Source organism: Rhinoraja longicauda, chromosome 44 (genome assembly GCF_053455715.1).
Source record: "Rhinoraja longicauda isolate Sanriku21f chromosome 44, sRhiLon1.1, whole genome shotgun sequence".
Lineage (NCBI taxonomy): Eukaryota > Metazoa > Chordata > Chondrichthyes > Rajiformes > Arhynchobatidae > Rhinoraja > Rhinoraja longicauda.
In genome coordinates, this window is record NC_135996.1 from 5,482,346 (window position 1) to 5,494,433 (window position 12,088).

A 12,088-nucleotide genomic window follows, 5' to 3' on the forward strand; every position below is an offset into this window, starting at 1 on the left:
ACCCTCTCTCTATCTCTGCGTCTCTCTCTCTCTGCCACACCCTCTCTCTATCTCTGCGTCTCTCTCTCTGCCACCCTCTCTCTCTATCTCTCTGTCTCTCTCTAACTATCTGCGTCTCTCTCTCTGCCACCCTCTCTCTCTCTCTGCCTCTCTCTAACTGCGTCTCTCTCTCTCTGCCACCCTCTCTCTCTCTCTCTCTCCACTCCCCCCTGCCTCCCTGTCTCTGTTGACCCCTGCCTCCGTCTCTCTCTCCCTCGCTGCAGGGCTACACCTCGTTCTGGAACGACTGCATCTCTGCCGGGCTGCGCGGGTGCATCCTGGTGGAGCTGTCGCTGCGCGGGCGCATCCAGCTGGAGCCCGCAACCATGCGCAGGAAATGCCTGCTCAATCGCAAGGTGGGTCGCCAGAGGGGACTCCCGGGGGAGGGGGGGGAGGGTGGGGGGGGGGGTATGAGGGGGACCGCTGAGGGTGGGCGTGAAGGGAAGCACACACCTTAACACAGAAACATAGAAAACAGGTGCAGGAGGAGGCCACTCGGCCCTTCGAGCCTGTACGCACCGCCATTCACCGTGATCACGGCTGATCATCCACAATCAGTGCCCCGTTCCATCCTTTCTCCCCACATCCCTTGATTCCGTTTGCCCCAAGAGCTAAATCTAACTCTCTTGAAAACATCCAGTGAATCGGCCTCCACTGCCCTCTGTGGCAGAGAATTCCACACATTCACAACTCTCTGGGCGAAAAGGTTTCTCCTCATCTCAGTCCTAAATGGCCTAACCCCTTATTCTTAAACTGTGTGTGTGACCCCCTGGTTCTGGACTCCCCCAACAAGGGGAACATTTTTCCTGCATAAAAGCCAGTCCAATCCCTTAAGAATTTTATATGTTTCTATAAGATCCCCCTCTCATCCGTCTAAATTCCAGTGAATACAAGCCCACTGGGGGTGGGTGTGAAGGGATGATCGATGGAGTGCTGTGTCCCAGAACGAGACCCTGGTTCGATCCAGCCCTCGGGTGCTGTCTGTACGGAGTTTGCACGCTCTCCCCATAGAAACATAGAAAATAGGTGCAGGAGTAGGCCATTCGGCCCTTCGAGACCACCGCCATTCAATATGATCATGGCTGATCATCCAACTCAGTATCCCGCACCTGCCTTCTCTCCATACCCCCTGATCCCTTTAGCCACAAGGGCCACATCTAACTCCCTCTTAAATATAGCCAATGAACTGGCCTCAACTACCTTCTGTGGCAGAGAATTCCACAGATTCACCACTCTCTGTATGAAAAAAAACATTCTCATCTCGGTCCTAAAAGACTTCCCCCTTATCCTTAAACTGTGACCCCTTGTTCTGGACTTCCCCAACATCGGGAACAATCTTCCTGCATCTAGCCTGTCCACCCCCTTAAGAATTTTGTACGTTTCTATAAGATTCCCCCTCAATCTTCTAAATTCCAGCGAGTACAAGCCGAGTCTATCCAGTCTTTCTTCATATGAAAGTCCTGCCATCCCAGGAATCAATCTGGTGAACCTTCTCTGTACTCCCTCTATGGCAAGAATGTCTTTCCTCAGATTAGGAGACCAAAACTGTACGCAATACTCCAGGTGTGGTCTCACCAATGCCCTGTACAACTGCAGCAGAACCTCCCTGCTCCTATACTCAAATCCCCTCGCTATGAATGCCAACATACCATTCGCTTTCTTCACTGCCTGCTGCACCTGCACGCCTACTTTCAATGACTGGTGCACCACGACACCCAGGTCTCGTTGCATCTCCCCTTCTCCTAATCGGCCACCATTCAGGTCGGCACGGACCCGATGGTACGAAGGGCCTGTTTCCGCGCTGTACCCCGGCAGTTGAAAGGATTCAGGGACTCAGTCTGAAGAAGGGTCCCGACCCGAAACGTCACCTGTCCAAGTCCTCCAGAGATGCTGCCTGACCCTCTGAGTTACTCCAGCGCTCAGTTTCAGTTTCGGAGATGCAGCGAGGAAACATGCCCTTCGGCCTACCGAGACCAGCGATCGTCTGTTCACTGTTTAGTTTAGTTTGGAGATACAGCACGGAAACAGGCCCATCGGCCCACCGTGTCTGCACCGACCAGCGATCCCCGCACACTAACACTATCCTACACACACACGCTGCCCGTCTACTCACCCACTCCCCGATCCGTGACCATATCACCCCCGTCCTTTACAAACTCCACTGGCTCCCCATTCCCCAGAGAATCCAGTACAAAATCCTCCTCATGACCTACAAAGCCCTCCATAACCTGGCCCCATCCTACCTGACTGACCTCCTCCACAGGCACACTCCCACCTGCACCCTCCGCTCTGCTGCTGCCAATCTCCTGTCCCCCCCCATCCGGACCAAACTCAGATCCTGGGGGGACAGGGCTTTCTCCATCGCTGCTCCCACCCTCTGGAACTCACTACCCCAAACCGTCAGAGACTCCTCCTCACTCACCACATTCAAAACATCACTGAAGTCTCACCTGTTCAGCACTGCCTTCAACCACTGACCGTCACCTCACCTTCTGTCTCCTTTTTCTGTTCGTTTACTTATTTCTCTATTTATTCAATTCTCTATGTTCTAGAAATCCCTGTAAAGCGTCTTTGAGTGTTTGAAAAGCGCTATATAAATGTAATGCATTATTATTATTATTATTATTATACAGAAGTCATATAGCTAATTATACAAACCTGTACGTCTTTAGTGTGTGGGATGAAACCGGAACACCCGGAGTAAACTCCTTCTGCAGTTGTACAGGGCCCTAGTGAGACCGCACCTGGAGTACTGTGTGCAGTTTTGGTCTCCAAATTTGAGGAAGGACATTCTTGCTATTGAGGGCGTGCAGCGTAGGTTCACTAGGTTAATTCCCGGAATGGCGGGACTATCATATGTTGAAAGACTGGAATACTAGGCTTGTATACATTGGAATTTAGAAGGATGAGAGGAGATCTTATCGAAACGTATAAGATTATTAAGGACACGTTAGAGGCAGGAAACATGTTCCCAATGTTGGGGGAGTCCAGAACAAGGGGCCACACACAGTTTAAGAATAAGGGGTCGGCCATTTAGAACTGAGATGAGGAAAAACTTTTTCAGTCAGGGAGTTGTGAATCTCTGGAATTCTCTGCCTCAGAAGGCAGTGGAGGCCAATTCTCTGAATGCATTCAAGAGAGAGCTGGATAGAGCTCTTAAGGATAGCGGAGTCAGGGGGTATGGGGAGAAGGCAGGATCGGGATACTGATTGTGAATGATCAGCCATGATCACATTGAATGGCGGTGCGTACAGGCTCGAAGGGCCGAATGGCCTCCTCCTGCACCTGTTGCCTATTGTCTAAAACCCACGCAGGTCACGGGGAGAAGGTGCAAACTCCGTACAGACAGCACCCCTAGTCGGGATCGAACCCGGGTCTCTGGCGCTGTGAGGCAGCAACTCTACCACTGTACACTACCCACTCTGGTTTCCTCCCACATTCAAAAGAAGTACAGGTTTGTATGTTAGATAGACACGATGTGCTGGAGTAACTCAGCTGGTCTGGCAGCACCTCTAGAGAAAAAGGATGGGTTGTGGCGGCACCCGGGGGCTAGGCCACTCCCTTGGTCATTCCACTCGGCACTCAGTGGACGGGAGGGATTAGGTCACTTCCTGGGTCAGTCCCCTTGGGTCAGGTGGTCTGGGACTATAAAGGGTTTGGGTGTGTCGACTCACGTTATTCTTGAGTGCGGTGTTTGATACCACAGGTAATAAAGTTATTAATTACTCACCTGGCGTCTGGCCTGATTACCGCGGTGACCGCACCCACTACACTGGTGACATTTTCCGATCGGGAACCTACCTTATCTCATCCAAAATATTGAAAGTCTTAGTTTCGTTTGTGTGGAGACAGGCCCTTCGGCCCACCGAGCCTGTGCCCACCAGCTCTATCACCGTACACCAGCACTATCCTACACACACAATAGACAATAGGTGCAGGAGGAGGCCATTCAGCCCTTCGAGCCAGCACCGCCATTCAATGCGATCATGGCTGATCACTCTCAATCAGTACCCCGTTCCTGCCTTCTCCCCATACCCCCTCACTCCGCTATCCTTAAGAGCTCTATCCAGCTCTCTCTTGAAAGCATCCAACGAACTGGCCTCCACTGCCTTCTGAGGCAGAGAATTCCACACCTTCACCACTCTCTAACTGAAAAAGTTTCTCCTTATCTCAGTTCTAAATGGCCTACCCCTTATTCTTAAACTGTGGCCCCTTGTTCTGGACTCCCCCAACATTGGGAACATGTTTCCTGCCTCTAATGTGTCCAATCCCCTAATTATCTTATATGTTTCAATAAGATCCCCCCTCATCCGTCTAAATTCCAGTGTATACAAGCCCAATCGCTCCAGCCTTTCAACACACACACTAGGGACAATTTACAATCTTTGACCAAAGCCTTTGCAGTCTTTGCAAACCTGCTCGTCTTTGGAGGGTGGGATGAAACCGGAGAGCCCGCAGAACAACCCACGCAGGTCACGGGGGAAAAGGTGCAAACTGCGTAGTCGGGATCGAACCCGTGTCTCTGGCGCCACGAGGCAGCAACTCTGCCGCTGCTCCGCCCCCATCCGGGAGATGTTTGTAAAAGTGACGGGGTTTTGTTTTGTTTTTGGTTCCTCTCTCTCTCTCTCTCTCTCTCTCTCTCTACCCCAAACCTTCCCTCCTTCCCTCTGCCACGGCTCAACGCAGGTCCTCTTTAAGTCTGAGGCCCCCACCGGTGATGTCTTGCTGGACGAAGCCCTCAAACACATCAAAGCCACCGAGCCTGCCGAGACCGTTCAAAGCTGGATCGAACTACTGACAGGTAACGCTGAGGCCCTGTCGGGCGCTGGGCAGGCCGCTTTTGGGTAACGCTGCGAGCAAATTTGGGCCCGATATCTGAGGAAGGATTTGCTGGGCCCTGGAGAGGGTCCATATAACATATAACATATAACAACTACAGCATGGAAACAGGCCTGTCCGGCCCTACCAGTCCACGCCGACCACTCTCCCTGACCTAGTCTCATCTACCTGCACTCAGACCATAACCCTCTAATCCCCTCCTATCCATATACCTATCCAATTTACTCTTAAATAATAAAATCGAGCCAGCCTCCACCACTTCCACCGGAAGCCCATTCCATACAGCCACCACCCTCTGAGTAAAGAAGTTACCCCTCATGTTACCCCTAAACTTTTGTCCCTCAATTCTGAAGCTATGTCCCCTTGTTGGAATCTTCCCCACTCTCAAAGGGAAAAGCCTACCCACGTCAACTCTGTCCGTCCCTCTCAAAATTTTAAAAACCTCTATCAAGTCCCCCCTCAACCTTCTACGCTCCAAAGAATAAAGACCCAACCTGTTCAACCTTTCTCTGTAGCCTAAGTGCTGAAACCCAGGCAACATTCTAGTAAATCTCCTCTGTACCCTCTCCATTTTGTCGACATCCTTCCTATAATTTGGCGACCAGAACTGCACACCATACTCCAGATTCGGCCTCAGGAGGTTTACCAGAACGATCGCAGGTAGAGGTTTGTCGGCACTGGGCCTGTACTCGCTGGCGGTTAGAAAGTTGAGGTTGGGTGGGGGGAACCTCACTGAAACTTACAGAACAGTGAGCGGCCTGGATAGAGTGGATGTGGAGAGGATGTTTCCACTAGTGGGAGAGTCTAGGACCAGAGGGCACAGCCTCAGAATTAAAGGGGGCTCTTTTAAAAAGGAGGTGAGGAGGAACTTCTTTAGTCAGAGGAGGGTGGTGAATCTGTGGAACTCATTGCCACAGAGGGCTGTGGAGGCCACAAGTCCGTGGATGTTTTTAAGGCAGAGATGGACACATTCTTGATTAGAACGGGTGTCAAAGGTGATGGGGAGAAGGCAGGAGAATGGGATCAGGTCACCCACGATTGAATAGCAGAGTGGACTCGATGGGCCGAATGGCCTAATTCTACTCCTATAACTTGGTCAGGGCTACATTTGGAGTGTTGTCAGAAGAGGGCGGCACGGTGGCGCAGCGGGTAGAGCTGCTGCCTCACAGAGACCCGGATTCGATCCCGACTACGGGCGCCGTCTGTGCGGGGTTTGCACGTTCTCCCCGTGACCTGCGTGGGTTTTTTCCGAGATCTTCGGTTTCCTCCCACTCTCCAAAGACGTGCAGGTTTGTAGGTTAATTGGCTTGGTATAATTGTAAATAGTCCCTAGTGCGTGTTAAAGGGATAGTGTTAGTGTGCGGGGATCGCCAGTTGGCACGGATTGTTTCCACGCTGTACCTGGACAAACCTGCCAGGGCTGAGGGCCTGAGTGAGGTACAGGGAGAGGTTGAGCAGGCTGGGCTTCTATTCCTTGGATCGCAGGAGGATGAGGGATGATCTTACGGTGTGTAAAATCCTGAGGGGAATAGATCGGGTGAATGCACAGAGTCTTTTACCCAGAGTAGGGGAATCAAGAACCAGTGGACATAGGTTTATAGTGAAGGGGGAAAGATTTAATGGGAACCTGAGGGGCAACCTTTTCACACAGAGGGTGGTGGGTGTATGGAACGAGCTGCCGGAGGTGGTAGTTGAGGCAGGGACTATAACACCATTTTGGGCGGTCACGGTGGCGCAGCGGTAGAGTTGCCGCCTTACAGCGAATGCAGCGCCGGAGACCCGGGTTCCATCCCGACTACGGGCGCCATCTGTACGGAGTTTGTACGTTCTCCCCGTGACCTGCGTGGGTTTTCTCCGAGATCTTCGGTTTCCTCCCGCACTCCAAAGACGTGCAGGTATGAGGGTTAATTGGCCTCGGTAAATGTAAAAATTGTCCCTGGTGGGTGTAGGATAGAGTTAATGTGCGGGGATCGCTGATCGGCACGGACCCACTGGGCCGAAGGGCCTGTTTCCGCGCTGTATGTAAACTAAACGAAACATTTTAAAGCCATTTGGATGGGACAGGTGTAGAGGGATATGGGCCAAACCGCAAGGAGATGGGACTAGTGTCGATGGGACTAGTGTCGATGGGACGGCATGGACGAGCTGGGCCGAAGGGCCTGTTTCCGTGCTGTAATCTCTAAAGTCAGCTAGTCCCATTTGGCCCACATCCCACCAGGCTTTTCCCATCCCTGTACCTGTCCAAATGTCATTTAAGTGTTTTTATAGACAATAGGTGCAGGAGGAGGCCATTCAGCCCTTCGAGCCAGCACCGCCATTCAATGTGATCATGGCTGATCATTCTCAATCAGTACCCCGTTCCTGCCCTCTCCCCATACCCCCTGACTATCTAGCTCTCTCTTGAATGCATTCAGAGAATTGGCCTCCACTGCCCTCTGAGGCAGAGAATTCCATAGATTCACAACTCTCTGACTGAAAAAGTTTTTCCTCATCTCCGTTCTAAATGGCCTACCCCTTATTCTTAAACTGTGTGTGGCCCCTTGTTCTGGACTCCCCCAACATTGGGAACATGTTTCCTGCCTCTAACGTGTCCAACCCCTTAATAATCTTATACGTTTCGATAAGATCTCCTCTCATCCTTCTAAATTCCAGTGTATACAAGCCTAGTCGCTCCAGTCTTTCAACATATGACAGTCCCGCCATTACAGGAATTAACCTGGTAAACCTACGCTGCACGCCCTCAATAGCAAGAATATCCTTCCTCAAATTTGGAGACCAAAACTGCACACAGTACTCCAGGTGCAGTCTCACTAGGGCCCTGTACAACTGCACACAGTACTCCAGGTGCAGTCTCACTAGGGCCCTGTACAACTGCACACAGTACTCCAGGTGCGGTCTCACTAGGGCCCTGTACAACTGCACACAGTACTCCAGGTGCAGTCTCACTAGGGCCCTGTACAACTGCACACAGTACTCCAGGTGCGGTCTCACTAGGGCCCTGTACAACTGCAGAAGGACCTCTTTGTTCCTATACTCAACTCCTCTTGTTATGAAGGCCAACATTCCATTTGCTTTATACCTGCCTCACCCATTTTCTCTGGCAGTGTGAATCATTTTACGTGAGACTGGTTTTGTTGCACATAAGAAGGTGGGGCGGGGCAGTAGTGTTTAGTTTAGTTTAGAGACACGGCACATTAACAGGCCCTTCATCCCACCGAGTCCGTGCTGACCGGCGATCCCCTCGACAATCCAAGTCTGTCCAAACTCAGAAAACCAAGCGCAGGCTCGGCGATCGTTTCGCTGAACACTTCCGCTCAGTCCGCCTAAACCTACCTGATCTCCCAGTTGCCAAACACTTCAACTCCTCCCCTCCCACTCCCGCACTGACCTCTGTCCTGGGCCTCCTCCACTGCCAGAGTGAGGCTAAACGCAAATTGGAGGAACAGCACCTCATATTTCACTTGCACCCCAGCGGTATGAACATCGACTTCACAAGTAACCCTTGCATCCCCTCTCCCAACTTCCCTCCCCCACCCACGTCGTACCAGCTTCAAGGTAGTCCTGTTGAGTCTCATTGTCTGTAACTCATTTTCACCTAGCCCACAGCCAACAATGGCCAGTTTCCTTTATCACCGTTACTTTGTTTCTGGGTTTGGTTTTCTCGGAGGTTGAGGGGAGACCTGATAGAAGCAGAGGGGCAAGTTATGCGAGGCAAAGATGGGATATTAGTCAGAATCTTTTTACCTTCTAAGGTGCAAATTAGTCCATCTTAAGAGCTGTTGAGTAAAATGCACCCTTTAATCCTAGTAAGGGTGAGTGTTGGGATGACTAATAAGGGCTGGACATCACAGGGTGAATTGTAAAGCACCAGGGAGTATTGAGGAACCTCCACAGGAAGGATACTTAGTTTAGATACTTAGGATATTTAGTTTAGTCCCGACTACGGGTGCTGTCTGTACGGATTTTGTACGTATCTTATCGAAACGTATAAAATTATTACGGGGTTGGACACGTTAGAGGCAGGAAACATGTTCCCAATGTTGAGGGAGTCCAGAACGAGGGGCCACAGTTTAAGAATAAGATGTAGGCCATTTAGAACGGAGATGAGGAAAAACTTTTTCACCCAGAGAGTTGTGAATCTGTGGAATTCTCTGCTTCAGAAGGCAGTGGAGGCCAATTCTCTGAATACATTCAAGAGAGAGCTGGATAGAGCTCTTAAGGATAGCGGAGTCAGGGGGTATGGGGAGAAGGCAGGAACGGGGTACTGATTGAGAATGATCAGCCATGATCACATTGAATGGCGGTGCTGGCTCGAAGGGCCGAATGGCCTTCTCCTGCACCTATTGTCTATTGTCTATTGTTCTCCCCGTGACCTGTGTGGGTTTTTCCCGAGATCTCCGGTTTCCTCCCGCGCTCCAAAGACGTGCAGGTTTGTAGGTTAATTGGCTTGGTGTCATTGTAAATTGTCCCTAGTTTAAAGATACAGCGCGCAAACAGGCCCTTTCGGCCCACCGGGTCCGCGCCGACCAGCGATCCCCGCACATTAACACTATCCCACACCAACTAGGGACATCTCTCTCTGACACCCTCTCTCTATCGCTCTGCCTCTCTCTAACTATCTGAGTCTCTCTCTCTCTGTGCCACCCTCTATCTCTCTGCCTCTAACTATCTGCATTTTACCAAGCCAATTAACCTACAAACCCGCACGTCTTTGGAGTGTGGGAGGAAACCGGACAAAAGCCACGAAAGGTCACGGGGAGAACGTGCAAACTCCGTACAGACGGCGCCCGTAGTCGGGATGGAACCCGGGTCTCCGGCGCTGCATTCGCTGTAAGGCAGCAACTCTATCGCTGCGCCACCGTGCTGCCCTACTGTTCTAGGGTCAACACGGACTCTCCAGGCTAAACTAAGTCCATTAGTGCATTAGAGCTAGACTCGGAGAGAACTGTACGGTTCGATGTTCTATTTACATCTGCTTTAGTGAGTTGATGGATAAATGAAAGGTAGGCCGAGAGTGAGCTGTGTTGTTCGATGCCCCATGTACGTCTATCTCAGTGAGTTGATAGACACATCAGAGCTAGACTCTGAGAGAGAGGTAGAGCTGCTACCTCACGGCGCCAGAGACCGGGGTTCGATCCCGACTACGGGAGCTGTCTGTACGGAGTTTGCACGTTCTCCGCGTGGGTTTTCTCCGAGATCTTCGGTTTTCCTCCCACACTCCAAAGACGTGCAGGTTTGTCGGTTAATTGGCTTGGTATCATTGGAAATTGTCCCTAGCGCGTGTGTGGGATAGTGTTAGTGTGCTGGGATCGCACGGATTTGTTGGGGCTGTTTCCACATTGTATTTGGACAAACCTGCCGGGACTCAGGGGCCTGAGATACAGGAGGAGGTTAGCTGGGCTGGGCTTCTATTCCTTGGAGCGCAGGAGGATGAGGGATGTTCCTTATAGAGGTGTACAAAATCATAAGGGTGAATGCTCAGTCTACCTCTAGTGAGTTGGTAGATACACCGATCAGCCACAACATTATGACCACCTGCCTAACGTGCTGTTGGTCCTCCGTGTGCAGCCCCATACGCAGCAGGGTGCGATGCACTGTGTATTGTGACACATTCCTCCCGTCACCACCATTAACATTTTCCGTGACTTTTGTGCCACAGTCGACCTTCTGTTGGCTCGGACCAGATGGGATAGCCTTCGTTGCCCTCGCGCATCGATGAGCCTTGGGCGCCCAACACCCTGCCTGTCGCCGGTTTGTGGTTTGTCCCTCCTCAGACCCCTGTCGGTCGGTCAGTACTCACCACTGCTGACCGGGAGCACCCCACAAGCCTTGCCGTTTCAGAGATGCTCTGACCCAGTCGTCTGGCCAGAACAAATTTGGCCCTTGTCAAAGTCGCTCAGGTCTTTACTCCTGCCCATTGTTCCTGCATCGAACACGTCAACTTCAAGTCTGACCTTTCTGTCATGGGCCTCCTCCAGTGCCATAGTGAGGCCCGCCGGAAATTGGAGGAACAGCACCTCATATTTCGCCTGGGCAGCTTGCAGCCCAGCGGTATGAACATTGACTTCTCCAACTTTAGATAGTTCCTCTGTCCCTCTCTTCCCCTCCCCCTTCCCAGATCTCCCTCTATCTTCCTGTCTCCACCTATATCCTTCCTTTGTCATCAGTCTGAAGAAGGGTCTCGACCCGAAACGTCACCCATTCCCTCTCTCCCGAGATGCTGCCTGACCTGCTGAGTTACTCCAGCATTTTGTGAATAAATACCTTCGATTTGTACCAGCGTCTGCAGTTATTTTCCTACCAGGACTGACTGTTCACTTGCTGCCTAATATATCCCACCCCTTGACAGATGCCATTGGGACAGGTGCCATTGGTACAGGATCACCAGTGTTATTCACTCTGCCTGCCAGTGGTCATAATGTATTGGCTGGTCGGTGTACGTTGGAGCTGGGCTCTGAGGGAGATGCATCCATCTTGTGGATATAAACATACCAGTCATTGAAAGCAAGCGTGCAGGTGCAGCAGGCAGTGAAGAAAGCCAATGGTATGTTGGCATTCATAGCAAGAGGATTTGAGTTTAGGAGCAGGGAGGTTCTGCTGCAGTTGTACAGGGCATTGGTGAGACCACACCTGGAGTATTGCGTACAGTTTTGGTCTCCTAATCTGAGGAAAGACGTTCTTGCCTTAGAGGGAGTACAGAGAAGGTTCACCAGATTGATCCCTGGGATGGCGGGACTTTCATATAAAGAAAGACTGGATAGACTAGGCTTGTACTCGCTGGAATTTAGAAGACTGAGGGGGGATCTTATAGAAACTTACAAAATTCTTAAGGGGTTGGAGAGGCTAGATGCGGGAAGATTGTTCCCGATGTTGGGGAAGTCCAGAACCAGGGGTCACAGCTTAAGGATAAGGGGGAAGTCTTTTAGGACTGAGATGAGAAAACATTTCTTCACACAGAGAGTGGTGAGTCTGTGGAATTCTCTGCCACAGAAGGTAGTTGAGGCCAGTTCATTGGCTATATTTAAGAGGGAGTTAGATGTGGCCCTTGTGGTAAAGGGATCAGGGGGTATGGAGAGAAGGCAGGTACGGGATACTGAGCTGGATGATCAGCCATGATCATATTGAATGGCGGTGCAGGGTCGAAGGGCCGAATGGCCTCCTCCTGCACCTATTTTCTATGTTTCTATGTTTCCATCTTGTGCGCTTGTGT

General features: G+C 51.2%; 1 protein-coding gene across 2 annotated transcripts in view; it reads left to right on the forward strand.

The window, feature by feature from the left end:
- The window catches only part of LOC144612275 (Golgi phosphoprotein 3-like A), a 38,720-nt gene that overhangs the window by 21,491 nt on the left and 5,141 nt on the right, over window positions 1-12,088 (forward strand). For both annotated transcript variants that reach the window (XR_013549650.1, XM_078431841.1), the window contains exons 2-3: window positions 264-395; window positions 4,726-4,840. Coding sequence is in view for 1 of the 2 variants with exons in the window: in XM_078431841.1 (XP_078287967.1) it covers window positions 264-395; window positions 4,726-4,840 (247 nt within the window). In the remaining variant the exon portion in view is untranslated. The remainder of the gene's footprint in view (window positions 1-263; window positions 396-4,725; window positions 4,841-12,088) is intronic.